Source organism: Monomorium pharaonis, unplaced genomic scaffold (genome assembly GCF_013373865.1).
Source record: "Monomorium pharaonis isolate MP-MQ-018 unplaced genomic scaffold, ASM1337386v2 scaffold_627, whole genome shotgun sequence".
In the NCBI taxonomy this organism is placed as follows: Eukaryota; Metazoa; Arthropoda; class Insecta; order Hymenoptera; family Formicidae; genus Monomorium; species Monomorium pharaonis.
Window position 1 is genome coordinate 17,822 of NW_023415942.1, and position 16,934 is coordinate 34,755.

General features: G+C 38.1%; 1 protein-coding gene, 1 long non-coding RNA gene and 1 pseudogene across 2 annotated transcripts; 1 reads left to right on the forward strand and 2 right to left on the reverse strand.

Moving 5' to 3' along the window:
• The first annotated feature begins 727 nt into the window (after positions 1-727).
• LOC118648717 (CKLF-like MARVEL transmembrane domain-containing protein 4) lies at positions 728-13,254 on the forward strand. Its single transcript, XM_036295109.1, has 5 exons — positions 728-999; positions 9,039-9,193; positions 10,038-10,211; positions 10,709-10,807; positions 11,458-13,254. The coding sequence occupies exons 2-5, from the start codon at positions 9,059-9,061 to the stop codon at positions 11,590-11,592; spliced, it is 543 nt and encodes a 180-aa protein (XP_036151002.1). The 5' UTR covers positions 728-999; positions 9,039-9,058; the 3' UTR covers positions 11,593-13,254.
• Positions 5,702-7,831, reverse strand: LOC118648718. The gene is made up of 2 exons (XR_004965407.1): positions 7,545-7,831; positions 5,702-7,026 (listed from the first exon to the last, which is right to left on the reverse strand). It is a non-coding gene; the product is annotated as an uncharacterized LOC118648718 (long non-coding RNA).
• Positions 13,255-13,575: 321 nt separating the features above from the next.
• LOC118648720 lies at positions 13,576-15,304 on the reverse strand (annotated as a pseudogene).
• Positions 15,305-16,934: the final 1,630 nt, after the last annotated feature.

A 16,934-nucleotide genomic window follows, 5' to 3' on the forward strand; every position in this document is an offset into this window, starting at 1 on the left:
TCTTAAAGACGTCTAAAAGACGTCTTCCTGATAGTTTTATAAGACGTCTTATAGAAATATAAGACGTCTTTTAGACGTCTTTAAGACGTCATAATGTTCTCTGGGAAGGCTCTATGAGTCATTAATTTAATTATTTTTTACCACCACCGGAAGTAAATTAAACAAAGTTTTTATATGGAATTGTATTTCGTATAGTGTTAAAAAAATTGTGTTATTCAGATAATTTTAATTTTAATTTTAATTTTTATTTTTATTTTAGTATAATTATCTAATATAGTACAAAATATTTTTGATTCTAATAACGTAGAAAATAATTTACTATGATTTTTAAAAAGTACTAAAAAATCTGCAATAAAAAATGTTAACTTATATGATTTTTTAATATTTTAATACATCTGGGTTAAAGATTCATAGGCTATAAAAGAGATTAATATTTTACTTTGTGGTGACACTTTTTTTTGTTAAATAAAATTCTGGCTAAAATTCTAGTCAAATAGTCAAAATAATAAATAAATTACAATTACAATTAATACAAGTGCGATTTAAATCGCGATTAAATGTTGGCGATAAAAATCGCAAAATCACACAACTCTACTTGCTGACGCGTCCGCGAGACACTGGCGCTGCCGCTGCCTCTTCCGTCGGCACGAGTCTCTCTCGTCTCCGCGTACTCCACGGTCGGTCGTTCCGACGGGGAACGGACGAAGGTAGAAGTGGGGGGAGGGGGGGGGGACAAACGCGCCGTGACATACGCCGGGGACGCGGAGCGGAGCGTTTGTGCGAACGATCGTGGATCAGAGAGCCGTTGGAGTTGGTTGGTTCGCGGCTCACCAGTTGGAATCCGGGAGTGCCGCTGAAGGAGGCTGAGGAAGGCGGAGGCGCCGCTCACGACTCGCAAAGAGGGATCAAGCGATTAACGCGGAAAAGGCGAGCGGAGTTGCCGGGGAGAGAGAGAGAGAGAAAGAGAGAGAGAGAGAGGAGCAGTAACAGGTGGAACAGGTAACCACAAAGTTCGGGAGTCTCTGGCGCGACGCGCGATCGAGTGGCGCCCGCGAATCGTCGCCACCCCCTCCCCCCGTTCTCTTCCTTCCTTCGTGTCCACGGCACGATGATCCGGATGATCACCCGTGGTGGTCGTGGAGTCGGAGCGACCGACGCTTCCCCGCAAAGCGACGCGACGCGCAGCCAGTCGATAGAGCCGCCGCTAATTCGATGGACGCTTAGACGGACGGCCCCGCGCCGCTCCGCTCCGCTCGGAGCGCGGGAGAGCGGCGCGCGGAGAGGGCGTAGCTCGGGCCGCGGGCGATAATGAATGGGAGATCGCGGTTGACAGCTTTCCACGGCCGAGAGAGGATCTACGAGGAAACGAGGACGGTTGACACGGGAAATTTCTTCCCCCTCTTCTATCTCCCTTGTCCCTTACCTGCATCCTACCCCCCCCCTCCCCCCGCGCGAGTGAAAAAGGCGCCCGTGACGTTTTTACTCATTTGTTTACGCTACACTTTTCGGCCGTTCGATCGTATTCGGGGAAACTTCGTTATGCACGCCCGTGCACGCGTGACGCATCCAGTGATTAACGTGGGTGTGTAATCGAGTTTTGTACGAAAATTTCCGGCTTTTTTTATTCCGGGAGTTTTATTTGAAATATTGATATTCTTGGGTGAGATTAGATAAATTTTTTAAGCTTTGAAACGAAATTATTTTATTATCTTATCTTTTACTGTTCGTTTATCATTCAAAAAGATCACTCGAGCTTTGAATATTAAATTTCAGAACGTTGAAAGAAGAAATGATATTTAAGCTAAGTAGCGTGTAACCATTTGTCCGCGATATAACTAAAGGTATAAGAATACGAAGCGTAATTGTCAATTTAGAACAATGTACTGTCTTTCATCGTCACGTTTTTAAAATAAAAAACTGGCGAATCACACGAAAATCTGCATAGATGCGTATGCTATATTTATTGTTGATCGCTTGTCGACGTTTTACATTATTAAAAAATGAAGGAAATGAGGAAAGGAACACTTAATTTTGTCGGAGAGAGAGAATTTAATTTCAAAGTGCAAAACTTCAAAAATTCTATGAAAATTCAAGGCTAGAAAAAGTTCCCTGAAATTTCCGCATTTTTGCGACATTACACACTCTGTTAACATGAGATAATCTTTGCAGGAGGACATTGAATATTAATCCGTGAGATAATCCCATTAATCACGCGATAATTCTCGAAAGCTTCCTCTTTCCGAAGAGGAAGTTAAAAATCTAGGTTTCATATTACATATTTACTCCTCACAATAAAATTATTATTATTATTATTAAACTTAAAATTAATTCTCTAAATTTCTTAGAGTGAAAATACCGCCACTACAATTTTTCGAGTAATTTTCCATTTTATAAGAATTAAAATTCACTCTAATAGAGTGAATTTTCTATTCCAATAAGAATTATTTTTCGAGTGATTTTTCACTCCAACAAAAGTTAAAAATTCATTCTATTAGAGTGAATTTTAACTCTTATCGAGTGGAAAATCACTCGAAAAAATTTAGTGGCAGTATTTTCACTCTAAGAAATTTATAGGGAAGGGGATCTATTATGTATCGTACAAATTTGAAGAAAATAGTAGAAATTATTAGAATTTATTAGAATATAGGATTTATAATTCTATCAACACTTAATGAATTTGCTTTTGTGATTTTCACCAAGTTGTGATGATGCACAACTGAGCCGACTGAAAATAGAGAACCAATCTTAAGTTATAGCGACCGTAATTTTGACTGGCCAATCCAATATCAATTACAATCTCTGATTACTCAAAATGACAATTCCAAGAATCCGTCCGGTACAACGAGATGATCGCATCTTGAGATTACACGTGCAATAAAATGATCGGACTCCGATATAAAATGAACACTTCTTCGCTCCTAAAGCCGCGACAAGCCCGATAAGTGAACCGAATCTCCTTGTAGATCGATTTTACAATTCCGGGAAGTCGATTACAATGTCCCCACGCGGCGACGTCGGCACGTGTCGCTGTGGAAACGGGAGCAGAGATCCTTGGAGATCGATCCTCCGAGAACCGCCAGGAGCGTTCGTCGGCGCCGTTAGATTCATGTTTCCCGTATCTCTCCCGTTGCGATAACAATGTCAGTCCTCCACCTACGCGCGTGCATTCTATCATTCCCGCGGCACCCACCCGGTGATTTCTTGTTTCTCTTGTTTCAGCCGCGAAACAAGACGTGGTCTCCGGTGATCGGCGGTTCTCGCACCCACGGCATAAATCCCGTTTAACTTAATCATCGATTGGCCTTCTCTGTGATACTCATGCGACTTGTGGTTACTTCTCTCAGGATAAATTAATTTTAATCTCATAGATCATACAATTTAACTTTGTTTTTGAAATTCTTATACCGAGGAAAGGATCGAGATATTAATAGGTAAATGTTAATTGTTGTGTTTTCCTTCAATATTTATTGGAAAAGAAATGATTGGGATAAAATGTACACGCAGAAAGATATTTATTCTACTGCCGAGAAAAGCGATTATTCAATTTACTTTTTTTCTTCTAATAAGTAATGGATATCTTCAATAAAGAATATTTTCTCTCTTGATAATAGTTTTAAAATATACTGATCACAAATTTTAGAAAAATTCATTATTATGTACTTAAAGAAAGAATTTATACTTTCTTGAAGAATATTATAAAAATGAAGAAAAATCAAAGTAATGAGTAAATCAAATTTTTATTTTAACTTAATATTTTTAATTGAAGTATTAAATTATTAGGATTTAGAATAGATTTTTAATAAATTTATCATTTTTGAAGAATTTATGATAGACTTGCGAATATATAAATTTATGAATTATTTAAAATAAGTAATAGTTAATAGTTTAATTCAAGTACACATTTTTCTGTGTGCACACAGAAATTTATTTTTAAGTAAATTATTTGTTTCAAGTAAATGACGAGTATATTTTAGCACTGTTCATCAAGAAAATATTTTTTGCAAAGACAACCTTTAGTTAAAAGAAAAAAACTAAAAAATGAGAAACTGCTTTTCTTAGCATAAATTTTTCCATCAGTACATTTTTATGAATTATTTCATGTTTCATTAATTAGTTCATTTGTTAGGAATATCAATTTATTTCGCCGAATTTAAATAAAGATTTATTTTAGTGGAATAAATTTACATCTCATAAATAAATTTCTCATGTACTTGTTTTCAATGTAAAAATGGAAAAAGATAAAAAGTAAGATCGACGGAGGTTAAAGTTATTCTACGTTGGTAGAAATTGATGTTAGAAGTTGCTCATGTATCTAAATTGTTTAAGTCTGGATGATTTGCCGCTTGGTTAGAGTAATTTTTTTTCACACGCAAGAAATCCGGTTATGGAGAGTCGAGTCGCAGATACAAGGAATTATACAGTTAGAGGTTTCATCGTAAGCGATTCTCTCGATTCAGAATTGATCGCCATTTCCGTCATAAGACCGGATTGCCGCTGGATAAAGCGCGCTGTAATTTTATCCCGATGACGGCAAAAAAAGAACTTGCGTTACGCTTGTGACGCATGAATAATAATATTAGCGGGATTCATCGATGAAATATGAAATATAGAATTCGAATGTACGAGACTTTAAACCAGAAGCAAATTGTGAGAGATTTAACTTAAAGGGTGGCATGTTAGCAGCCCCCCAAAACCGTGATTTTTTTGAATTTTTTAAGAAAAACCTATCGGACTTTTGAGTATACTTTTGTTTTATTTAACAGATCAGTTATTAAAAAATTTATTCTAATTTTTTTATGTACAAATAGTTAAAAATGGAAGAATACCTATATTTGCTCGGAAGTTTTTTAAGTGATGTACAGCGCACATGATAATTCGAGATAGGTTTATCTGAAAACTTCTTAGTATACCATTTTTTTGTGTTTAAACGAAAGAATTTAAAACAAATCAATTTTTACAAGGTGTAAAAAAAAACGAGATTTTTTGTTGTGCGCATTTCTCGTTTTTTGTTAATAAAGAAAAGAATTTCATTAAAAAAAATATTTTTCGTTCAAGTACTAGCTAATAATATGTAAATTAATTAAGTACTTAAAATTTTAAATTAATCGATGTAGTTTTTAGGATATAATTGCTCAATTTACCCTCTATCAGGGTAGATCGAACGAAGATAAACAGAGGGCCGAAAGACGCGGCGGAGATTACAATCCTCTTTCCTTCTCGAAGATACTATCGGGTTAAAGACCGCGTTAGAGACTCCTAGTAAAAGTTAAAATTTACTTTTATAGAGTAAACTTTAACTTTTATCAGAGCGGAAAACCACTAAAAAAATGTGATAGCAATATTTCCACTTTATGATATTTAAAGTGTACTTTAAGAAACTGCAAAGACCCAAAAATCGTTTTTTTTTACCTTTACAATCAAGCATGACCCCTTAATTGTACTACGTGCTAAAGATTGAAAATAAAAAAACATAATTTTTAGATTTATTGTCACATATTATAACATGTTTTAATTTTATATAAAAAATGTTTTTTATAATGTTCATATAAGCTTATCATCTATTTAACTCATTATCAGTACTAAAAAAATATATCTATGATATATCAAATTTAAAATATTAGGTGCGCAACTTAATTCACGTCTTTTTTATAAAAAGTATATATAAACACTTAACCCGAAAAGAGTCATAGGCCATTTTATACCCAAACTGTGAGAGAAAGGTAGTCACAATATTTATTTAAAAAATAGAAAAGGAAATAAAATATATAATTACAATTTACACACATTACATAATTGCAATTTACATGTCTTCGTTATGTGCCTTTGTTAATTTTGATAGCTCAACTGTAATTTATTCGACATTGCGACATTTTTAAATGAACACATGAGAAAACTTTACAGGCAGTCAAAAGTAAAAACGTGATACAATATCCTTAATATTGTGTTATTTCGAATAGTATAATATACGCACATAAACTACAGTAAATATCGATTAGCTTTGAAAATAATTACAAGAAGAAATTATTAAGCAATTATTGAAGAAATTATAGCCATTGGCCGTCCTACCCTAATTTACTCTATAGAATTCAATAAATTCTCAAAACCAATTTTACGTATGTGCGTCAAGCTTAAAGCTGTATTTAAAAAATTGTCACTTTAATATAATTGTCACTTAATATAAGATACTAACGATACATTAATATTTGTTCTATAATTTCATATTAACGACAAAAGATTCGTGCCTAGGGACACAAGCGCGTCGTATGCACTCGATAAAAACGCGGCGTCCGTCGCGCTGCACGAATTTCATCATATAAGCGGTTTCTCGTCCCATCCGCCGCGTCGTGGGAGGCTCCGGCGACTCGCACGTGGTGTTGCACGGCCGCGCTGTCGCGTTCGCCGCGAACTGTCACCGTCTATTTCCAGAGGCCGGGATGACCTCACGCTGCGAGATTAAGTAATTCCCGCGGCACGCGTCTCCGGTGACATAACGAACAGGACGCCGCGGTCTCTAACCCGAGAGTATCTGCGAGAAGGAGAGAGAGTATCGTGATCTCTCTGTTCTCCGTTTAATGATTTTCGTTCGGGTCATATCCGCGGAAGGAGAGAATCGAGCGATTCCGGCTACAACCCTTTGACATGGAAATTTCAAGGGAGGGGAAGGGAGAAGAGGAATTTCGGGATCACCAGACGCGCGCGATTGATTATTTCGCGCGTTGCATTATCGCCGACGCAAAACAACGCGTTTACGCCTTTTACGCCTGCACGATAGCACGCTCTGGTAATCGATCCGCGTTTTCATTCTCCTCGTTCGTCCCTCGGCGTCTCTCTCGATCGCGGCGCATATCTCCGGCGCGTCCTCCTTCCCTATCCCCCCCCCCTCGCTCCCCCTTCACCGCCGCGCGCGATCTCACGGAGGACATTAATTGAGCGTTAATTGCGGGAAGCGCGGAAGAATCACGTATTCGGGCGGAGCGTGCGCGTGTCCTTCGTGTACGCGGGTCGATCGATGCCCGACGAGTCCTGCTGAAACATTCAGATCTCCGTGATTTATAATTATTATGTAATAGCATTAACTTAACGGAGCTCAACTGATCAATAAAGTAAAAGCGTGGAAAGAGGAAGCTGAACTCTCTAAATTTCCTAGAGTGAAACATTACTCTAAAAGAGTGAAAATCGAACATATCTAAAGTTCGAGTGATTTGTCACTCTAATTAGAGTAAATAAAAATTCACTCTTATAGAGGGCATTTTCATTCTGATTAGAGTGACAAATCACTCGAACTTAAATATGTTCGATTTTCACTCTTTTAGAGTAATGTTTCACTCTAGGAAATTTAGAGAGAAGATATAAAGCAAATGCGCTCTCTACTCTATTGTTGTGAGGAGAGAGTTACGTATAAAAATTTGTTTTATAATTAGAATAATACGAAGGAAATAAGAAGAAATTTAAATACTACATCGAGAAATATATATGAGGAATGTAACAGGATAAAATAAAATAATATGCAATCAAGTAATGTGATAATGTATATTATTACTTACGCAAGAATTTAATATCTGGTGCGGGCGCGGTGCGTGTAATTAACGCGCAAGATTTGAGAGCAAGTGTTTACGGTGCGGTGACCGGCTGCGCCGGTTTATCACACAAGTTATCACAAGTGGATACCCAAGCAATAATTCCCCGGGAGAAAGGAAGTCGATCATGAATCGACTGGATGCGACAGTTACACGAAGGCACGCGGGACACGATACACAGTGCGTGCGTTAAATTTATGTATAACCGGACGGCAAGCTGTGCGTTTGGATTATACAATCGATAGCGCTGGATATGACAGTAAATATCAGAGCGTGTGCTATTTTCTCCGACATCCGCGCGGGAGCATCTCCGACGCAGAAGTTGCATATTGCACGCACGTCCCTCGGATGTTTTTCTTTTTTCCCGAAGAAAATAATTTTGCAATCTCAGGAAATGAATCGTTCTCACCCGCGCGGTCTTTATCCCCTTCTCGGGTTCAAATATTTTTACCTGGCGATCGATACGTTTGCTCGCACTCATCTATATTTATGTAATTCCCTAATTACCTAATGAAATCATCAGCAAGATAAAGACTCGCGAGAGACGCTTACTTTAACCCCAGAGTGCCACTCATATTTTTTTGACGTTAATATTACTCCGGGTGAAAATTCAACCATATAATTAAGAACCTTTAGCTTTTTTCTACTTTATGAACTGCAAGGTAGTAATTAAAGTAATTGAACCAACACTATACTGACAGAAAAGGATGCTTGATTCAAATACATATTTATTTGAATAGTACTAATAACATATTTTATAAAAAAAAATGAATAATATTTATTTCAAATGAGCAATATTTTCTAAATTATAGAAAGTATTACTTGTTTTAAATAAATATTATTGATTTTCTATAAAATATATTATTAGTACCATTCGAATAAATATTTATTTGAATTAAGCATTCTTTTCTGTCAGTGTATTTTAACGTAGAAAAATTTGGCTAAATATTATCTCAACGGCGAGAATTGCACTAAACTCGAACCGTCATCTGGATGAAAACTCACCTGCAGAAGCATTCCGAGATCAAATGCGCTTCCTTTATAAAAATGTAATACTGAACATTATTAAATTGGCCAGTAATTAATACTTACTCTAACTATTAAGAGCATCGCCGTTAGTATTTTTAATATTCAACATAAGTAATAATTTCTGACCGGTTTAATAGTATTACGTTTGTTTTTTTTTATAAGGGTAGCTCTAGCGCGCGTGTTTGAGAAAATCTACCACCGCGTCGGGTGGCGATCTTTATTCTAAGGTCCATCTCTTCCTCATCCCCCTCGTTCGCGCGGCTCGGTCGATGCTCGGTCGACCGTTCCGCTTGAGACGCGCCCTCACGAAGAATCACCACCGTCATCCTCGCGCGCGTGTGGATCGGATCAGGTGACGGCGCGGCGACAAGGCAGACGACAGATATCGCGGCATTGCGTTAACTATCACTCACGTTTCTGTCGTTGTTACAGTTTCAAAGTAACCGGACACGATGGATCAAGGCTTCCCGGGGCAGCACACCACCACGACCACCGTGACGACCACCACCACGACGACTCAGCCGAATATACGGTTCGATCCGTCATACGTGAGGACGTTGCCGGGCATGCTGAAGGTCGTACAAGTGGTGAGTGCTACGGCACACGTGTCCTTCACTTTACTACAACTCTGTAGTAGTCTCGTCACTGCGATGCGCGAGAATCTGCTTATGATGTTTAATAATCGCTTTGTAAAGTATCTATAAGAGTCTCCGGTTAATAATTCTCCAAATCTCGTAGAGTGAAACGTCTCTCTAATAAAATGAAATTTTTTTGTCTACGAGATTTAGAGATAAGAGATTGTGAATCATCCCTTGTAGAAATGTATTATTAACACTAGGCGATATATTAAATTGGGCAGTAATTATTACTTATTTGGAGCATTAAAGGTACCAACAATCTTTTAATACTTAAAATGAGTATTGAAATAATAATATTGAATATTAGCTAATTTAATACTGTGCAATATTACATTCTTATAAGGGATAAATTAATTAGAATCCACGGTTACAATGTGAAAGACTGCTAGACTGCGTTATACAGATCTTTTACATTTGAGTCTTTGAGATTAAAGGGAAAAGTGTGCACATTAATTAAGGGTAAGAACATTAATTAAGGGTAAGAACATTAATTAAGCGAAATATTAGCAAAGAACTAAAGAATCTATTTAAATAGAATAAGGCTGTGGAGCTTGGCTCGCTAAATGTAGGCATTGTGTATACAAAACGTACGCTCGTCTACCGTGAATAAAGATTACCGGCGGGCCGGTTGTAAAGGCGTCCGGGTTACGTCATTGGGCTATAATGGATTTTTAAATCTCTCACGACGGTCGCAAGAACCGCCGCGTGGCTTTCTATTTGTGCACAATGCGTGCTTCGCTCATCGCTGCGCGACGGAAAATGTTCATGAATGATAATCGCCGTCTTCTTTCAGGTGCTAAATCTCCTGGGATTTATATGCATAACGACGTCGACTCTTAGCAGCCACAGCCGGGGAGGATGGTTCAATACCGTGGCCATGGGCGGCTTCTGGTTCACGGGGATCCTGCTCGTCCTCTATCTGTTCCACATTGTGGAAAAGTTTGCCAGGATCCCTTGGATTAAAATCGTAAGTCTCTCTCTCTATCGCGCACGCGCGCTAATCGGTTGTCTCCTGGCCGCGAGATCTTTTATCTCGATTGTGCCTAAAATAAATGCAAATAAGAGTAAGTATAGAGAACAAGTCGATAACACAACTGGAATATATGAATGCGGATACACGCGTGTAATAAGAGCAGGGAGTGAAAGCCCACTAGAAAGTTTCCACGCGCGTAGAAATGTAAAAAAAATCGAAGTCGCCGCTACTCGACTTTTGTCGCTCAACGAGTGAACGATCAATCGCGTACGACGTAACGGGGGCGGTCGATGCTGGACCGAAGATCGTTCGTAATCAGGTTGACCTTTTTAGAATGCCGGGGCGTTACGTGGCATTACGTAGGTACGTCACTCCTGTAATGTCGCATAACATCTCGCACCGGCAAATTGCACGTTTTACGAACTCTGCCGCACCTAAACTCAATTTTTACCACTCCATCAGTTGAAAATGCTCCGCGTGTATGATTTCAGGAATTCGTATTCTGCACCATATGGACCATTTTCTATCTGTTGGCCGCTTCCCTCGCAGCCGACTATGCGCGTGCCTCGGAGGCTTTCGGTGTTGCTGCGGTAAGAATTCCTTTGTGTATACAGAACAAAAGTTCACTCTTGTTTTGAGACTGCCTTTATTTTTGAAACGTTAAATATTGAAATAAGATTATATAGTGAACAAACACGTAATTTGCTTACATGAAGAATTAATTTTGCATAATTTTATCAAGGAAAATATATTCTTATTATTCAACAATAATTTTTATGAGTTGAGAGGAAAAATGTATCGGATACAAAATAAAGAATAATATTTTCAAGAATTAGAAGTTTTTAATACTACTATTATCAAAACAGTCATATTATACTCTTTAGATGAGTATTATAATATTAAAATAAAAATATAATATTTTGCTAAATTTCAAGATTATCAAATTCTTTAGAGAAGATGAAATTATATATAAGTAAGATTGTCATTTTTTAATATCAAAATATAATTTTTTACCTATGTATAAACAGATTTAGATGCAATATATTAGTTTTATTTAGTACTGTTTCTTCTGTGTATCGTTACACATTGGAATTTTCGTGGGCAAATAACAATATTTAAAAATATAAACCTTGCAGTTTTTTAAGTTTTTTGCCGATTAAAAAGCTTTTTTTTTAAATATATTAATTCTTAAGTTAAACTGATATGTTTTTTGATGTTTAATACCGAGATCTATCTACAGTTCTTTGGATTTTGCGCAATGGTGGTGTACGGCTACGATGCTTGGCTGAAGTTTAAAGCGGCGAAGAGCGGAGCATTGGCGCAGGGCCAGAGCACGCCGAAACAAACGTCCGCTGTCACCAGTCCGGCGTATTAGATATTCAGGAGAGAAGGCCCACGACAGAATGGACCACATCGATCGATTGATCGACACATATCGTTACCTTTGTGCGGGGCCAGTCCTTTTTGTAATTCCGGCGCGTTTCTCTCGCACGTTCCTCTCACATGTGGAACGTCAATGCGGCACGCACGATGCGCGTGCATAGCGCGCGCTTGTGCGTGCGTGTACGCTCGTTTACCCACGCACGTACACTACGACTTTCTTTCCGTCACATTTTTATTTTGTACTCAGTAACAAGGCAATAATCTACACTAACGCCGTAGCGTTAACTTGTACCCTAACAAGAAAAGAGGGCGACGCGGCCGCATGCGCGCTTTACTCCGCCGAACAACGATATTGTTAATATTTTGTAATAATGTTTGCCGCGTCTTTGCTTTCGGTCGACTGTTATTTATGCGATGATGTATGTGTACATATATATATCTATATATACGCATAACAAGTCTGTAATGTTGTTAAATCCATATCTTAAATTATTGTTGGAAGAGACGCTTAAAGAGCATCGTAGTAGTAGTAGTAAATGATGCTCGAGCGCATTTATCTACCGCAATATCGAGTGCTGTTGCGAGTGTTAGATCTATTTTAAACTTCTGGGTTCTTGTTCGCAACCGGACCGGTCAATTTTATCTTCAGCAATTGTTTTCTACGTTTCTGCTAGTGAGATTTTTTCCAGTTTCTATCCAAGAATATTTATTAAAGAATTCAAATTTTACGAGAAATAATTAAATATGAAGTAAACTTAATTAAGAGCGTTATTTCTATTCAAAATGACCATCCGATGAGAGTGCGTTTGGCCGTTTGCAAACAAGGACAGAGCATGCAAAAAATTAAGATGCTGAGAGTTTTTCCTCTTTATCGTCGTACGTAGTCTTTGTAAACTGTCGTTTAGAATTCTTAGATTGTTCGATATTGCAAGCCCCTGATACATAGAGAGATCAAGGTGTGCAGCTACGACTATATGCAAATTGTACAGGGCGAATAGATAATGAAAAGATAACATAGCATCATCACGTATACACATACAAATAATAAATGTATTATTTGACTCGCGACGAACATATCTGCCACATTCGTCATCAGATCATCATATCGCGTTACTCGTTACGCGAAATATCGCGAGATTTTCTCTATATCACAAACGAGAATACTTTGTTACAATATACCGAATGATATACCGAAGAGTAATGCACTATACTCTCTGTTGCGACTCGCGACTAAGCTGTATATATTTATTAATTTCGTTCTCGAATCTATACAAGTACAACATCGATATGTACACAACACGGTATACACTTATATCAATGTCTAGTTAAAAGTCTGACGAGAGATCTGACGTGGATATTACTATGCATAATAATGATTGGCGAAATAAAGTCTCAACGTCGATGAATATAATCAACAAAATAAATCATTGATTGTTGTTTCTTAGACATGAACTTTGGATCGCTCGCGATCCCTTTACAATGCGGGACGGACGGATTTTGCCAAGATTTCCGTAAAATATTGCGGAATTTTCACGAATAAGAAGATCTACAAATTGTATCGAATTCTATTTATAATTTAAGTATTTCAGTGTATGTGTGCATTTTAATGTATATTTTATATATATACATTAAAATATAATATATTGCATTCTGATGTGTTGTATTCTGATTCTGCAATGTTTTTTTATATTACACATTACATTTATAAAAACTTATATCACGAATTTTCTTTATAATTTTCTTTAGAAATTTATGAATTTTTAATTTACGATAAGAATATTAGGGTACTGGCATCTCGCATAAAAGTTTTTTTTATAAATTCTGTCTATTTTCATCATCGCGTGTTGAATATTGTATGATGGATATTGATGATGAATATTGATTTAGATTAAGCCGAATTTCTCATTCCGCGCAGCGAACTATATTATTGAGATTTGCTCAATGTACTGGAGGTACAATTATTTTAAGCTGATGATGTTATTCATATTTCGGTTTATTATTTTATTTATTAAGCCTAATACACTAAATGATCTTACATGGAATTACGCGTTATTTGTATCGCTAATCTCTCGATATCTTAACTATTTAATTCTAGTTTATCCTAAGAAACGCATGATTTTACATTTTTATGAGTTATTACGCGACAATTAAGTGCGACAAGGGCGATGGCGAATTTACGAAATGCGAGTCTCTTATTCCTTTAATTTCTGTATTGGAACTGGGGCCGACGTTGCTTTTTGCCCATTGACGAGAGATCGATGGTCTTTCCGTCCGGGAGCACCAGCTTGTTCTCTTGATAATCCACGAAACCTTCTTCCTCCTCCTCTCGTTCCTGCTCGTCGCACTTGATTCCCATCTCGTATGTATATTCGCGTCGGAGACCATCCGGATCAATGTACCCGTATTTACCGCTCGTTATGCAATCCACGCCGATTGTTTCCTCCTTGTACGATCCGTCATCGTTTTTCGAAGCCCCACGTAATGGAACCGTCCGGATTGTCGTGTCGGTATCGCCTAATGATCTACAAAATATTGAAAAATCTTTCCTAAGAAAGAACCCTGCAGATTATCCTACATGGATTTATGACGCATTATGAACTCGGCGTGTTAAACCCTGCATTAGAAGACTCATACTTCGAGCCGAATACTAGAATAAAATTTATTATTTTAATATTTTAATGTGTATGTGTGTATGTATTTAATGTATATTTTATATATATATGTGTGTGTTGCATTCTGATTCGAACTTTTTTTTTTTATTACGCGGTGTAGACACTAAATTTATATTCAGAATTCTGGTCGTCCGAGGTGACCTCAAGACTCGTTTATAAAGAGCACGTGAAAACACCGGGCGTGTCATTTCACAAATTCGACCGGAGACCGTTGCGTAAGAGGGCGCGAACAGGTTTCGGTCTGACCGCGTTTTATGAGTTATGTGACGTTATCACGGGACAAAAAGGAGCACCGCAGCCAGATGATTCCGGCTTTCACCTTTCCGATTTCAAAACTCTATCTTTTCGTACTCTCCGATTATATCAGCTATTTCGATCACGTAATTCGCGCGTTTCGTATTATTCCTGTCGATAGTAAAATAACGAATTAGTTACATGAAACATAAGAGCTTATTTTGGCGTTGAAAGCACAAGACAGAAATTTATTCGCGCGGGAGATGCTGGACCTACCTGCGCTACCGGCTTCTTGCCGCGGATTTCGTAAGCCTGGGACGGCTTCACCGCTTTCGGCGGCGGTTTGATCGGTTGCTGGTACGTGAAGTCGTCGGCGATCTGCTTCCTCGGGGCCTTCGTGGGCTTCTGCGTCGGACGGTACTGGATAGGCGGCGGCGGCGGCGGTGTTGGACGATACTGAACGGGTGGCACCGGCAGGGTCGTGGGACTCACCCTGACGCTCGCCGGCGTCACCGTCTGGACGGGCGGACGGTACACCGGTCCCGGGATCACCGGGAGCGTTCGCGGTGGATTCGCCGCCGTGCGCGGTATCTCCTCGCTCAGGTCCTCCTCGCTGTCCCGGCCCCTGACCTCCTGGCTCTGGTCGCGCGAATCCTCATCCTCGTGGGTGGAGGACACGTCCTCCTCCTCGGGCTCCTCGTTCACCGGCTTCACATGATGCGCGAACGAAGGCGCGGTTATCGGCAGATTCGGCCGGACGGGCCGGAACGTACCGGGCCGCGTCGCCTCCGCCGGGGTCTGAATTTTAGCAAACAATATTAATATATATATACTCTCTAAATTTCCTAGAGTAAAATATTACTCTAAAGAGTGTAACTCGAACAATATCTAAGTTCGAGTGATTTGTCACTCTAATTAGAATGAAATGCATGCTGATTTTTCCTCTAATTAGAGTAAAAATTCATCTTATAGAATGCATTTCGTTCTAATTAGAGTGACAAATCACTCGAACTTAGATATGTTCGATTTTCACTCTTTTAGAGTAATATTTCACTCTAGGAAATTTAGCGAGTAAGTTCTTCGTTTAGCGTGTTCGCTGAATCTTGAAGTAAACGTCACTCTAAAGGTTGAGCTTTGCCACTATAGTAAAAAATCAAAATTCACTTTTATAGAGTGAAAATTGAGCTTATAACTGTTTACTCTCTAAATTTCCTAGAGTGAAAATCGAACATATCTAAGTTCGAATGATTTGTCACTCTTAGAGTGAAAATGCATGCTATAAGAGTGAATTTTTATTCTAATTAGTGACAAATCACTCGAACTTAGATATGTTCGATTTTCACTCTTTTAGAGTAATGTTTCACTCTAGGAAATTTAGAGAGTAACAAGAGATTTATAGATAGATATGTTTGTACAGTACAGAGGAATTTTTATTGGCAGTTCTCGAAGGTTTTGCTCGTCGCGTTCCTATGTCGCTATTAGATTATATCGATCGCACTTTTAAATGATAAATAGTAATATATACTTTTCCGATCGAAAATGCAGAAAGTGAAATACATGAAAATGCCAAGTCCACTTTACGCCTTACCATTTACACTGTGCACTTACATATTTACAGAGCCGCTCACGTGGAACGGTATTCGAACTTTCCTGTTTCAATTTGCAAGCCTATCCAGAAGCGATAGATCCGTATGGTTATTGCGCAATTCCGGCTATTCTCAGATACACGTCGGTAATTGCGCGCTTCCTACTTGGTGCAATGTTCGCGGACGTTGCACGAAACTGGGGTCGTTGATTAATTAACAAACGGCGTATGCAGGTTTATTCTGCACCTCGCAGACAGATATGCGCGTCGCCCAAACTGGTTTTCCCACCTTTCCAATAGCTCAGATAGTTTGCTTACGGTCAGATTACGCAGGTGCCTCTGGTACGCGATTTATTTATATTTTTATCATAAATAAATTTTCCAGCAAGGTCGTATTAGATCTATTATCGAAAAAGAACGAAAATTTTTCGATGATTTCGCGAACTCATGTACTACTATAGATATATTAAAAGAAAACGTAAAAAGTTTGAAATTATTTTAGACCATGTACATCTAAAAATCTCTCTTTTTTTAAAATGAATATTGCTCGAGCGCCATAAATTATCCCAGTTTTGGATTAAGAGTACAAATATTATTTGAAGGAGCTCGATCGCTTCGTATGTCATGTACGTTCTTTAAGAACAGACAAATGTAAGGAAAGAATTTTGTCAAAATTTTTTAAAGCAGATCTGAAAATCTGATCGATTAAATTCACTCAAACTCTACAAGATTGATCATCCCTAATTTTTACCAATGTAGAAATGACTTTAAAATTCACTCTTCTATCTTTTATAATTCTCATATACACAAGTACTAGGAAAAAAGAGATAAAAAACAAGTTAA

Bases quoted from the DNA above. Each gene is read 5' to 3' on its own strand.
- LOC118648717 (XM_036295109.1), top strand. From the start codon at position 9,059: ATGGATCAAGGCTTCCCGGGGCAGCACACCACCACGACCACCGTGACG. The intron at 10,212-10,708 runs GTAAGTCTCTCT...GTATGATTTCAG, and splicing joins GGATCCCTTGGATTAAAATC to GAATTCGTATTCTGCACCAT. The intron at 10,808-11,457 runs GTAAGAATTCCT...ATCTATCTACAG, and splicing joins AGGCTTTCGGTGTTGCTGCG to TTCTTTGGATTTTGCGCAAT.